This window comes from Malus sylvestris, chromosome 10, assembly GCF_916048215.2.
Source record: "Malus sylvestris chromosome 10, drMalSylv7.2, whole genome shotgun sequence".
NCBI classification, from domain to species: domain Eukaryota; kingdom Viridiplantae; phylum Streptophyta; class Magnoliopsida; order Rosales; family Rosaceae; genus Malus; species Malus sylvestris.
This window is the reverse complement of record NC_062269.1, coordinates 6,807,787-6,823,100: the sequence shown is the minus strand read 5'-3', so window position 1 is coordinate 6,823,100 and position 15,314 is coordinate 6,807,787. Positions and strand designations below refer to the sequence as shown.

At 38.2% G+C, this 15,314-nt stretch overlaps 1 protein-coding gene across 1 annotated transcript; it reads right to left on the bottom strand.

Annotated features, from left to right (window-relative positions):
• Positions 1-12,629: 12,629 nt before the first annotated feature.
• Positions 12,630-14,052, bottom strand: LOC126584179 (uncharacterized). Its single transcript, XM_050248645.1, has 2 exons — positions 13,862-14,052; positions 12,630-13,209 (listed from the first exon to the last, which is right to left on the bottom strand). The coding sequence occupies exons 1-2, from the start codon at positions 14,050-14,052 to the stop codon at positions 12,630-12,632; spliced, it is 771 nt and encodes a 256-aa protein (XP_050104602.1).
• Between the last annotated feature and the right edge of the window lie 1,262 nt (positions 14,053-15,314).

Below are 15,314 nucleotides of genomic sequence, written 5' to 3'. Positions count from 1 at the left end.
TATGATTACTCTAGTTATTTCATTGTTTAATTCATGGATTTCAGATTGATGATTAGTTTTCATTCACTAATGGAAGTGCAATTTTGATATTGGGTTCTTTGTGCTTGAACATAGCCTAGGATTTTGATATTGAAATTATTTGCATACGAATTTATTTTTGACCATGAATTGGATTCTATCGATGATCTGTGAATGAGAATCATGAACTTTTTGATCCGACCGTAGACGAATATTGGTTTGTGTGGCTTCCTAGAAAATTAGCTATTTGTTTGACGTGACCAAGTTGATAAGTGGTAAATTTGTTTCTAAATTTGCTTAATTGGATTTCTACATGTTTGTGTATACCGGACCATGGATATAGAGACTATAGGAATAGTTGAGTTTAAGCCTGGCCACGATAAAATTCACATCTCTTTGGGAAATTATTGTCATGTGTACCTGACCACGGACATATGTATAAAGTTGTTTTCATTAATTTGATAATTCATGAGTTGACAATTGTATAATAGGGTAGTAAAACTCACAAAACCTTACTATGGTAAAACCCAAGGCATGGGGAAAACCCATAGACTAAGGAGAAAATTGAGAAGTATGCATAATGTCTAAAACAAATGTCAAACAGGACGAAAGTAATGAACTTAATGGAGTATGATCATCCGAGGATGGGTGTCTCATCAAAACCTTGTTAGATAGCAAAAATCCAATGGGAAAAATGCTACTAATCGTAGGAAAAAGAGTACATTAAAACTAAGTGAGTATACTTCTGGATACTCCCCCTGAGTTAGACATAACTTCCAAATAAGAGAACTATAAGCAATTCAACTCAGATAATTTACGCATACCAATTCCTTGGATGAGCTTCTAAAAAGTAGACTTAGGCAATGACTTCATGAAGAGATCGGCCAAGTTGTCCTGGGAACGGATTTGCTTGACTTCAATGTTCTGATGCTGTTGTTGCTGGTGAGAATAAAAGAACTTCAACGCTATGTGCTTAGTGTTGTCTCCCTTGATGTATCCCTTCTTTACTGCATTGTCTTCAAAGATCATCATAGGAAGGTCAACGACGAAAGAAAGACCATTAATGCTTCGAATATGTTCCATAACTGCTCTTAACCAAAAGCATTATCGCGAGTCTTCACGCAGGACGAGAATCTCAGCATGGTTCAAAGAAGTCACAACTAGCGTTTTCTTGGTCCAACGGTAAAGACATAACTCGTTTGAGAACATGCCTTATGTGGGTCACATAGATAACCAACATTTGCGTAACTAATGAGGCAAGAATCAACCCGAGGGGGCGGCGGCTCCTCTCAATGATTCATGGGTGTAGAACAAATCCAAATTCGTAGTACCTTAGAGGTAGCTGAGAATATTTTTAACACCATTCCAGTGTCTAAGTGTATGCGTATTGTTGTATCTAGCCAAAAGATTAACAACGAATGAGATATTGGGTCTAGTGCATTGAGTTAAATACAATGGAGCACCAATTGCACTTAGGTAAGGAACTTCAGGCTCCAAATCTCTTCCTCATCATCTTTTGGATGGAAGGGATATCTTTTAGCATCTAGAGTCCGAACGAGCATAGGAGTACTCGAAGGCTTTGCTTTATCCTCATTAAAACGTCGTAACACCTTCTGGGTGTTGTTCGATTGATGTACTAGGATTCCATCCGAATAATGCTCGATCTCCAGGCCAAGACAATATCGGTTTTCCTAAGATCTTTCATCTCAAATTTCGATTTCAAATGAGCGGCAATTTCCTCAAGCTCTGCGGGAGTTTTGATGAGGTTCATGTAGTTGACATAAACTGCAACGATTGCAAATCTAGAATGTGACTTCTTAATGAACATGCATGGGCATAGTTCGTTGTTCACATAACCCTGACTTGTCGAATATTCACTCAGGTGGTTATACCACATCTGCTCGGATTGTTGCAATTCGTAGAGTGATATCCTCAATCTAATCGAGAGAATGTTCCATGGTCCAAAACTATTTGAACCAGTCAATGGAAGTTCTTCTGGAACTTTCATGTACATTTCTGTATCTAGATCCCCATAAAGATATGCAGTTACCACATCTATAAGTTGCATATTCAATTTTCGGAAACCACCAAACTGATAAGGTAGCGAAACATTATAACGTCCATTATGGGGGAATACGTCTCCTCGTAATCAATCCCAGGGCGTTGAGAGAAGTCTTGCACTATGAGGCATGCTTTGTACCGCACTATTTCATTCTTCTTATTACGCTTCCTCACGAAAACCTACTTGTAGCCCACATGCTTCACATGTGGTGGAGTAGGAGCTACAGGCCCAAGCACATTTCGTTTCGCGAGTGAATCGAGTTCGACCTGGATTGCTTGTTTCTAGTTTGACCAATCTGTTCTACGTCAACATTCATCAACAGAGTGTGGTTCAATGTCATCACTAAGTATGATATCAGAAGCAACGGTATACATGAATGCATCATCGACAATCTTTTCATTCCAATTCCAAACTTCATCTAATACTGCATAATGGATCTAAATGGAGGCCTGCCATGCTTCAGGGTAGGAGCAGGTGATTGGCTAACCGCCAGTGTACCTTGTCGTGTAGGAGGTGCGGCTACCCCTTCGGGGACGGTCTGGCCTTCTACGGTTGTCCTATAATGTATAGTACGTTCATCCTTGCAGGTATGTTTGCAGCAGGTATATGTGAACTTGTCACTTTTGTTAGATCAGTAAAAGCATCTCGCATGCTATGAGCGATGTTCTGAAGATCTAGAATATGTCGCACTTCAGTTTTAGATTGAGGGTTGCAGGGATCTAAATTAGACATAATGGGAGTAATCCATGACAATTCGTGGCATTCTACATGAACGTTAGTGATCTTATCTCCCCCTAACGATGGGAAGACTATCTCATCAGCAAAACATGCGGTAAAAAGATATATTGTCAAGGGCTCTAAGTAGCGTATAATCGATGGTGAATCATTACCAACATATATTCCCATTTTTCTCTGAGGACCCATTTTGGTATGTAGTGGCAGTGCTATTGGCATATAGACTGCGCACCCAAACACATGTAAATTTGACGTTAGGCTCGTATCTAGTAATCAAATGTAACGGTGAATGAGGTTAGGTAGCAGTGGTCCTCCGACGGACCAACATGGCTGCGTGCAATATTGCGTGGCCCCAGGCAGATATCGGCAAAGTGGTTCACATAACCAAAGTTTGAGCTATCGTTTAAAGGTGCTTTATGAAAGCTTCTGCCATGCCGTTTTGGGTGTGAACATGGGGTACATGATGTTCAACATCAACACCAATATATATGCAATAATCGTAAAAGGTTTATGATGTAAACTCTCCAACATTATTTAGTCAAATCGACTTGATCGGATAATCAGAGTGGTGAGCCCTAAGCTTGATAATTTGTGCTAGGAGTTTAGCAAATGCAGCATTGCGTGTGGACAATAAACAGATATATGACCATCGTGTCGATGCATCAACCAAACCATGAAGTGTCTAAATGGTCCGCAAGTTGGTTGGATAAGCCCACAAATATCCCCTTGAAGAAACATAGGGGGGGTCATGAATAATCTTTGTAATTGAGGGTTGAATGTTTAACTTCCCCAAAGAACATGTTTTGCAAAGCGGATGGTTAGGATAAGATTTCAAGTTATGCCCATGTGATACTTTGAGGATACGGCGCATCATATCTCGTCCAGGGTGTTCCATTCGATCATGTCAAAGAAGAAGAGTGTCCTGGAACCCAACCATAGGGCCGGCCACATTATGTGTCTCAGATAGTATCAAATGGCAATGCGGCGCCGTTTTTAGGCCTTAGCCATCTATTAAGAACAAGAACTCTATAAGTAGTAAACTAAACCAGCTCTCCGTTTGGCAGCTCAGAAAATTTGGGGAAGTAAAAAGGAAAATAGTAACTCTAAAAAAATTAAAGAAAACTAATTGTTTCTCTCTTCCTTTGCGTACCTTTTTCTCGGCAACCAAACAACGGAATGGAAACAGTAAGCTGTAGTCTTCGAAGTGCCAAGCAACGAAGTTGACAAAGGAGGAGAAGGGAAGAGAAGGTCAAGGAATGAGAAAGTGACAGTCACGGCGGCGAGGAGTAATTGCAGAGCGTATTGAGAGGGAAAGAGGAGTTTTGTGGTGCGGCGGAGGGATACACTCTATTTTATTATTTGCTCATTTCAATTGTTTTTATCCTAAAAATTTTATAATTGAAATTTTTTTAAATTCTTAAAATTACTCAAAGATTATTTTTATAATCAACCTAGCAGTGAGCACACTTTGTGTGTGTGAACAACCGTCCACCTCCTCCCACATTCTTAATAAGCGCAATCATTTCAGTTCATTCAAACTATAAAAAAAAACATCATGATTTTACTTACCTGTATGAAAAAAATGATAGTGGGACAATTTCTCTTAATAAGTGCATATTTTTATCTTATGTAAATATTTTGATACAAAATTACTATTTTGCTCTCCTTATGTAAATATTATTTATCAAAAGTGAGGGCAAAATAAGAAAAAAAAAGGATATGATTGTCATTTTGTCAAAAAGTACAAAATTATTATTTTGCTCTCCTCATCTTAACATTATATATTCAAAAATGCGGGGCAAAATTAGAAAAAGTGGGCAAAAAGGATGACAAGTTGTGTTCTTCAAATTTAGCACATTAAAACCCAAATCAATGTGCAGAAATACATGATGCACGATCTAGGTAATCTATTTCAGGTTAAAAATAGATTAATTCTCATATTTTGGAAGATACTATAAGGCTAAAAGCATTTTCATTAAGAAAATATTTTAAAATTACATTAAAATACCTTTACGAACTTTCGGGTTGTAATGAGATATTTGCTGAAGAAGTTCTTTCAATGTTAAACCTTTATTGTTCACTGCTAATCCTGCCTTCTCCGATGCCACACTCTGCCCGGGAAGAACAATTGCTGCTCATAGCAACCATTATTTAGTACTCATTAAGAAACTAGTTCACTACGACATTTGACATCAAAATGGAAGCGCATAGGCAACTCCTTCATCATGGCAAGAAAAAGTATTTCAAACAATCAAAAGAATACAAACTCTCATCCTTAATTACTCTCGTCACCCCCAAACAAACTTAATTTAAAACGATGACAGAATTTTCCTTTCAATGAATTAACAAAAAACGACACAGAGAGTACAAAAAATAATATCACATAAATTTAACAAATTAAAGTCGAAACCTTTGGACTTAATTTCAGTATTCGTAGCGTTCTTTGGTGGCGGTAACTTTCTGCCAATCTTTCGCTTTATTTTCTGCAAAAATTACAAAAGAAAATAAGCATCAAATGCAAACAAAGTTTTCAGATGTTGAACTTCACAAAAAAAAATGCATTCAAAACCCGAAATATCGATTACTTTAAAGTCGATGTCGCGCTTTTGCTGCTTCTTTGCCGGAGCCTTGGAGTGTGCCATTTATACCTACAACATACACACAATAAAACGATCCTATTAAGTTTATGCGCAAACTAATTACTTTGTTTATTGTATGGAATACAATTAAATTGACGAAATTAAAGGCTCTACTGATCATATCATATAGTATCAAATGGCAATGCGGCACCGTTTTCAGGCCCTAGCCAACTATTAAGAACAAGAACTCCAGAAGCAGTAAACTAAACCAGCTCTCCATTTGGTAGCTCAGAAAATTTGGGGAAGTAAAAAGGAAAATAGCAACTCTAAAAAAATTAAAGAGAACTAGTTGTTTCTTTCTTCCTTTGCGTACCTTTTTCTCGGCAACTAAATAGCGGAATGGAAATAGTAAGCTGTGTTCACGTCAGGAATTTCCGTCGGGGATGTTTCCTGGCCGACGAGCACACAGCTCCCCTGGAGGTTGGCGCCGGTTGAGGGCTGCTGTCGGGCTTCTGCTTCGCTGTCGGGCGTTGTCGGGCAAGTCTCGTCGGGCAAGACTCTTCGGGCAACACTCTTCGGGCAAGGCTGAAAGAGAAGGACATCGTTAACTTTGAGAGGTGCCTTTGTGGGGCCTTAGGTGTAGGCCTTGAGGCTCACAATCAAGGTTAACATTTAGGTGCTCAGGCGTGCCACTGCCATCTTTAGCATGGCAGATGTAAAATGGTTGTCGTGCTTTAGTTGTATATATGTATGTATCCAAGAAACCGTGTTAGTTATAACAGGTGCCTTTGTGGGGCCTTAGGTGTAGGCCTTGAGGCTTCCCATAAATAACTAAACCAGTGCTCGAACGCATCATATTTGTTCTCGTGATTGTAGGAGTTTTCTAACTATTATACTTCTGATTACCCGAATCCAAGAAGTAGAATGAACCCAAATAGGTGCCTTTGTGGGGCCTTAGGTGTAGGCCATGAGGCTTCCCATCAGAGTTCATTCTTATACTTAGACTCTTTAGATCGCTGAACGGGATGAATCCAAATGGATGCCTTTGTGGGGCCTTAGGTGTAGGCCTTGAGGCTTTCCATTTAGAATCCATTCCATGCTCAAGCGTTCTATGGTAATCATGATATAATAGAAAGAAAACTAGAAGGTAGGTTAATTACTTGCACCCCAAGTAACTTCAGACTTCTTGTTTATCAAGGACTGTCGTGGATGGGTTAAGTCCACATAAAGTTCTTTTTTATGCCTTGAGGCCAAGGACTTTTAACTGATCAGATCTACATGCCCGAGGGCTTAGGACTTGGATCTGGTTTGAACACTGACGATATATTCAAATCGGATTCAAGTATTGAGAAAACCTTTTAATAATCATGTTGCTAGAAATAACTTGCATATAACTGGAAGTATACAACATATTGAAAAGACAAAACCAAAGCAAAGAAGGTCGGGCAAGGTTAAACCTTATCGGGTAAGGTTGCTCGTCTTGTAGGTTCCTATCTTTGTAGTTTTGTCAAAGGTCTGAAAGTTTGGAGGGGTAGAGAGAGAGATTACAAAAGATGAATCGATACTACAGCAAGGTTGAACAAGGTAGCAGAGCTATTACAAAAGGTTGAAGAGAGGGTTATCCCGAGAGGGATGAAGGTTTGTCTCGAAAGGGATGAAGGCTGACTACAGCTTCATTTTGAAGGCAAATCTGGCTTTGAGCAGAGTTTGTGCTTGCATTTGTTTGTTTGATTGAGTGTCTCTAATCCTGGATTTTCTTTCTTCTTATATAGACAACTCGGCTTGGCCTTTGGTAGCAGCAGCTTTGCCCGAATGCGGTTTGAGGGTGATGACTCATCAGCTATTTTACATGTAATGCCACCATAAAGTGCTTTATGGGCTGTGTAGCTGATCAGTCTACACCACTTGGCCTTTGGGTAGGTAAGCAAGTGGTCTTCATTAGCTGCACCAAGTCAGAAAAGGCCTTTCCCTGCCTTCTGGGCTTCGACTGGGCTTCGGCTATCTCCCTTTCGGGCCTCCTTTTGGGCCAACTCCTTTCTTGAGCCCAAAGTTAACTTTTAATCCAAACAAGCTGTAGTCTTCGAAGTGCCAAGCAACGAAGTTGACGGAGGAGGAGAAGGGAAGAGAAGGTAAAGGAACAAGAAAGTGACAGTCATGACGGCGAGGAGTAATTGCAGAGCGTATTGAGAGGGAAGGGGGAGATTTGTGGAACGTACCTTTTGCAACTTCTCACCAACAGCTTAACCTCCTGACACATTGTGAAAAGAACAATCACTAAGTGATCACCAATAAGTCAGATGGTCAACTAGAATAGTTGGAATCCAGAAACAATCTAGCTTGCGTTACAACCCTAATAACATAATTTAATTCATTGCCGAGTAAGTTTCTGCGGGCAATGTATAAACGAATTACTGTAATCTTTAAACAAACCATTTCTGGTGGTGTCAAGTTTCTTGACAAGAAACAGAGAGTAAAATCCTAGAACATAAATTCAATATTCCACAAAGATGCACGCTCAGAGGCAATAATATATATGAACAGGTCACTGAAGAACAGTGTAGACGCTCTCCCTGCAGTTCCTTTTGTTGGATTTATTCCATTGTAAATCAACCTTAAATGGTCTACAACATATAATAGGAATGTAATATTGGAGATTAATGTAGACATTGTGATTTGATCTCCTAAAGATATCAATCCTGTATTAGGTGTCTTGTAATACAAGTAAGATTGAAAAAGTCCTTGGTTTTATGTGATTATGAAACCTAACTGATAGGCTAAAAAAGTAGGATTTGGGATTCTTTTATGGACGAAACCTTAATGCCTTAGCCAGCATAAATACTAAGGTCCCTATAAACTCTAGATACATAACAAATGCTTCCCATAAAGTAGTTGTATCCAGCTAGGTGCTTTGTAAAAGACTTTGGTGTTGCTGCAACTACATCCTATTTGCTAGGTCTCTAATGGCTATTGTTTCATGATGAGGTCAGCCAACTCATTCGTTTGTGTTTTAATTATATAACCATATAAGGTTTACACCTTTCCTTTCTACTATTTTAGAATGCTAGATAGCATGGAACATGCCCTCCATTTCTTATGGAGTAAAACATGTTAGCATATGCCAATTTTATTTTACAGCATAACAATGATAGAGCTTTATGTTCCAGAAACATCTTAAGGCAACACCTTTTCACAAAATATAGTGCAGAACAAAAATGGCCATGTATGGTTGTGAAAAATTGCCTTAAACTAAAGCAATCCCAGCAAAATTATGACAAAAAAAATTACCCCAGTCCTCTGTATCTGACGAATGTTCATCTTCCCTCTGCTAAACTTGTTGAATTCTAGTTCAAAGTGGTTGTTTTGTATTTTCATTTTATGAGTAACAATTACAAGATAAAGCTCTATATAGAGAGACCGATCAAGACTAACAGCTAAAGACAAAAGACAGCGGCAAGCCACTAATATGGGCCACTAGTTAAACTAACTAAACTAGATACAAGTTTCTAGGTAAAATATGAAGACCAAAACTACGAAGAAAGTTGCTTGGAGCAGCTGCAACACAGTATGTGAGATATGGAGTTGCATATGCAGCTTTATCTTATTCACCAAATGACACAAGGATGCACAATGGCGGCTACAACTCACTTGAGAGTAGATGAAGTTGCAAATGCAACTTGTATCTTGAAACTGATGCTTCAGATGTAACTTGTAACTTGACCACTGATGACTTCTTTCAACATGCCCCCTCAAGCTGGATCAAGGGGGTTGATTGATCCAAGATTGCAGAGCAACCTTTGAAACTGAGTAGACTCAAGGGTTTTTGTGAAAATGTCTACCAGTTGATCATGACTTCGAGTGAAGACAACTTCGATCACGTTAGCTTAAACTTGGGCATGGATGTAGTGGCAATCCACTTCAATGTGTTTTGTTCTGTCGTGAAACACTGGATTCGATGCAATGTGCATGGGTAACGAGACTTTTTAACCAAGTAAGCTCATAAACAGTGGATGCCATCTCATGGTACTTAGCTTCAGCACTTGACCTAGCTATCACAGCTTGCTTCTTGCTCTTCCATGTAACAAAGTTGCCCCCAACAAAGGTGCAAAAACCTGTGGTAGATCTACGATCAAGGGCATTACCTGCCCATTCAGCATCAATGTAGCCCATAATTTGAGTTGAACCATTTTTCTTCATAAGAATACCCCTTCCCACTGAGCCTTTGAGGTACATGAGAAGTATTTTGACCATTTCCCAGTGAATTGAGGTAGGAGAATGCATGAACTGACTAATGAGACTCACTGCATAAGCAATGTCTGGTCTCATAATAGTAAGATAAATGAGTTTCCCAACTAATCTTTGATAGGTACTAAGATCAGTTAAAGGTTCTCCTTCAACATCTAACTTCAGCTTGCTGACTAAAGGAGTACAAGTAGGTTTGGAGTCACATCATTTTTGCCTCATCAAGAAGATCCAACACATATTTTCTTTGATTTAAGAACAGACCCTTATTAGAAGTAGCCATCTCAATCCCAAGAAAATATTTGAGAACTCCCAAATCTTTAATTGAAAATTTGTGGTGAACAGATTGCTTGAGAGCATTAAGTTCATCAATATTGTCTCATGTAATGATTAAATCATCAACATATATAAGTACCACGAGTTTACCAGCTGAACCAATTCGAACAAACAAGGAAGAAGCAGCATGGCTTCTTTTGAATCTTGCAGCTTCCAAAACTGAGCTTAGTTTGGAGTACCATGCACAAGGAGGTTTCCTTAGTCCATATATAGCTTTGTGAAGTTTACAGACCATATTAGGTTCATTCTCTTGAGGATGTTCTGGTGGTAATCTCATGTATACCTTTTCTTCAAGGTCACCATGAAGAAAGACATTCTTCACATCCATTTGGAACAAGGGCTATTCAAGATTAACAGCCATAGATAGTAAAACTCTCACAGTGTTCATCTTGGCAACTGAAGCAAGTGTCTCATTGTAATCAATGCCATATGTTTGAGTTAATCCTCTAGTTACTAGTCTGGCCTTGTGCCTTTCAATTGGACCATCAGAGTGAAATTTTGTCTTGTAAATCCACCTACTTCCCACAACTTTCTTCCTTTGGGGAAGCTTGATAACACTCCATGTGTGATTATCATTCAAGGCATTGAGTTCTTCGTGCATTGCTTCTTGCCAGACTGGATTGACACTAGCTTCTTGAAAGCTTTTAGGTTCATTTTCATTAGACAACATACTAAAGAAAGATGCATGAGATCGAGACAAATTTTTATAAGTAACAGCTTGAGAAATAGGATGCCTTGCAGTATGAGCAACATACTCTTGAAACCTTATAGGTGGTTGCCCATCTCTGGTAGGGTTTCTCCTTGGAGCAATCATAGATTCTTGGAGTTGATCTTGAGCTTGAGAAGGATCAGTGGGATTTTCACAAATCACATGGTCATTAGTATGATTAATAGAGAGCAATTTAGAGCTACATTCATGTACTTCAGTTGGAGTAGGAAGTGGAAATAAATCTAAGAAACCCTCTCCCTGCGAAATAGACTCAGAATTTTTTGAAAAATAGGGAGTGAATTCATCAAATCTCACATCTTTTGACACTATGATTTTTCGAGTGCTTGGATTATAGCACTTGTAACCCTTATGAGAACTTGAATAACCCATGAATACACACTTAGTAGCTCTTGGTTCCAATTTGTCACGTTGAGTAGCTTGAATGTGGACAAAGCAAGTACACTCAAAAGTTCTGAAGTGAGATACATCCATGGTTCTTCCTTTAAGGATCTCATAGGGTGATTTAGAACTCAATATTCAACTAGGCAACTTGTTAATGATGTAAGTGGCAGTAAGAATGCCTTGGGACCAAATCATCTTGGGAACATTCATTTGAAACATTAAGGACCTGGTTTTTTTTCCTAACAAATCCCTATTTTTTTCTCTCGGCAACACTGTTTTATGGTGGTGTACCCACACAACTTGTTTGATGCATAATTCTATGAGTGCTTAAATAGGTTGACATGATGTTAGATGTATATTCAGTGCCATTGTCAGACCTAAGTGTATGTATCTTGGAAGAAAAATGAGTTTTAACAAGATTGTGAAAATCTTTAAAGGCATCAGAAACCTCACTTTTAAACTTCAATAGATATAACCAAGTAGTTCTAGAGTAATCATCTACAAAGGTAACATAATACCTATACCCATCAAATGATTCTACCTTCAAGGGACCCCAAACATCGGAGTGAACAATTTCAAAAAGACTATTGTTTCTAGACTTGGATGCAACAAAAGGAAGTCTAGTAGCCTTTGAGAGTTGACATGTCTCACATTCATGTGAATCCTTACAAAACTTAGGAAACAAAGCAGACAACACTTGTTCAGAAGGGAGAGCTAATCTTTGGTGCCAAAGCTGGTGTTCTTGAGCAAAACTTAAACAGGCAAAAGACTTTTGGACAATGTTGATATCGCTTGACAAGTAGTACATACCATTTAGATTGACTCCTTTACCAATCTTCCTTTTGGTGACTTGGTCCTAAAAAACAACATTGTGTGAGAGAAAATGGCAAGACAGTCTAAGGTTTTTGTGATCTTTCCAACAGACAACAGTTGGAAAGGAAAAGAAGGAACATAAAGAGCAGGTGACTCGACCCTATCACTCATCAAGTTTATCTTCCCTTTACCTAGAATAAGTTCCCCCTTACCATTTGCCATATATACATGGCTAGGTTTATGTAACCGAGTATACTTATGTAAACTGGATGCTTTGTTTATCATATGCTCAGTGGCACCTGAGTCTATAATCCAAACATCATGTGAAAGACCTATATTTAGAGCAGTGGAAAGTGCACTTGTTATACCTGAGATGTCTCTTTGTGGTACACATTTTGAATCAGCCAAGAATCCTGCAAATTTCCCAAGTAAAGTAATGGGATTTCCAGTGGTTTGATCCTCACTCTCAGTGCTTCCCTTCTTCCTTTGTATATAGGCAGCAAACTCATTTATTAAATCATCTGGGTTAGAGGTGAAATTTAGCAGTTCATCAATAGATATGCTTGCTGCATGATATGCCTTTGGAGCATGCGTGTGTGAGTGAACCTCTTACATCTCTGAACGACCTGTTTTCAAACTTAGGTCCTAATTCATGATGTAGAATCCAACACTTCTCCCTCAATTGGCCACCACCATTGCAGTAAGTGCACTTCCAATCTAACCTCATTCCTTTAAACTACTTGTCCCCAATTGATTTGTGATTGACATTGAATGCTCTAGCTTCAAGGTTGGTCTTGATTTCGACACTCATCACTTTCCTGCGGGTTTCTTCTCTTTGCACAGCTTGACACACACTTGCAAAGGATGGAAGCTTAAGAGTCATCAAAACGTGGCTCCTGAGATCTTCATACTCTGATCCCAAACTAGCCAAGATTTGGAAAACCTTGTCTTCATAAGCTCTCTTCAGAAGTACAAGGGAATCAGTGGTGTGTGGGCGATACAAATCTAGCTCGTTCCACATGTTCTTCAAGTTTCCAAGGTGTTGGACAAACGCTTGATCACCTTGCTTTAAACTAGCAAGGTTCTTTTTGAGTTGGAACACATGAGCAGTGTTGTTTTGACTCTCGTACATCTCTTTGACTGCTTCCCAAAGAATATACAAGGATTCTAAGTAACTGAAAAGTTCAGACAGCTTGGGCTCCATGGAGTTGAGCATCCACGACATAACCAATTGGTCATTACACAACCATGCATCGTAAGACAAAGAGGTAGTTTCAGGTGGTTTAATGCTGCCATTAATGTACCCTGTCTTGGATCTGACAACACGAGACCAAGGTAGATAGTTGAATTCATTTACCAACATAAAGCATAACCTTTGATTAGGATTGATCTCTCCATGAATGATGTTGGAAGTTGAAGTAGAGGAACTCGTAGCCTCTGAAACCAAAGGGTTATCTTCTGCCATTTTTGTGGGATGAACAGTAGAAAATAAATCAAAGGCATGCCAATTACGGTTCCTGCTCTGATACCATGTTGAATTCTAGTTCAAAGTGGTTGTTTTGTATTTTCATTTTTTGAGTAACAATTACAAGAAAGGGCTCTATATAGAGAGATTGAGCAAGACTAGTAGCTAAAGACAAAAGACAGCTGCAAGCCACTGATATGAGCCACTAGTTAAACAACTAAACTAGATACAAGTTTCTAGGTAAAATATGAAAACCAAAACTACGGAGAAAGTTGCATGGAGCAGTTGCAACATAGTATGGGAGTTATGGAGCTACATATGTAGCTTTATCTTATTCACCAAATGACACAAGGATGCACAGTGGCGGCTTCAACACACATGAAAGTAGATGAAGTTGCATATGCAACTTGTACCTTGAAATTAATGCTGCATACTAATTCTGCAGATGCAACTTGTACCCTGACCACTGATGACTTCTTTCAACAGAACCAAAGTATCATTACCCAAACAGAGCATTAGATGGTTCTAAAAGAGCAGCAGTCCGTTTCTTAGCGGCCTTTATCATTCCAGGAATAGTGACAAAATCTGCATCACGTACAATCCTTGTTTTGCTTCCTTTTTTGTATGTTTTTGTTAGAGCTACTTTTACAGCAGGCAATATGCCATTTAGCAGATTTCGATGCCCCTGGTACATAGCTTATTAATGAGAAAACTAGGAAAATTTTGGAGCAGTATAGCAACAACCAAACCTGCACCAAGGGTTACCTTATATTTGGAAAACTCCACAATAGTATCTCATCCTAATTGATGGAATGAGTATTCATGAACTCCACAACTTCCTGCATAGCTTTATCCTGATTTTTTTTTTACACAAAAGATGGATTTACAACTGATCATCAACTTAATTATTTTACACATTTTGCTCACCTTGATAAAAAATAGAAAACAATAAGGTTCAAGGAATATTTAATAGAGAGATCATAATTGAAGGGCAAACAATATTGTTTACAACTGTTTCATTAATAGTTTTACAGTTAAACAAACAAAGTCCAATGAGTAATAGAGAGATTGTAATCTAAATGCGTTAGATTCATGAGACATTTTTCTCTCAAACACATATCTTGAATCTTCCTGGTCAAAGGATTATTAATTAAGCATTGACAATCCGCTAAGATACATAGCTATCTCGCTTGTGAGAATGACTAGCCTCGAGTCATCGGTGTGAAAGATACCAAGACAAGTATGTAGATGCTTAATAGAGAATGAATTCACTAAACACATTTAAAGGAGAATTCTTATATGGAAGTATTCATCAACATGCAAGGTTCTACAACATGCTAGGCGCTAGTCGGGCGGCAGGTTGGGGCCTTGCGCCTAGGCGGACTAGACGGATTTAAGTAAATATATTGTATTTCGTGTAAATAAGTGTCTATTTATACTTAAAATATATATAATTTCATCATAAACTAGAAAATAGAATGACATATATATTATGTAGTATTAGAACAATAAAATGTAAACTAGAAGAATACATAAATTATAAAGTTTACATTTTATTAATTTAACAAAATTCATTATATAACATATATATCTTATGTTATTTTATATGTGGTGAAACATAAAATACATAAAAATTAAATATAGCGTGTTTTTTATTTGATAGTGTATACCAAAAAAATAAAAAAAAATAACTATACTTACAAAATATAATAGTTGTTATAGGCATAATTTACTGAACATGCCATAGAGAGAGCGAAAGGTGGTGCAATAGTAAAGAAGAAGAGAGAGATGTGTAATTGTAGGTGTGTGTTATTCCACCTTATTGTGCCTTTATTTATAGTAGTAGGATAGGTAAAACCCTTTCTCTTTAGGATTTCAACAGTTAATAGGTAATCAACTCCTAATAGGAATACAAGAGATATTCCAAGATATACTAGGATTTACACAATCACATTC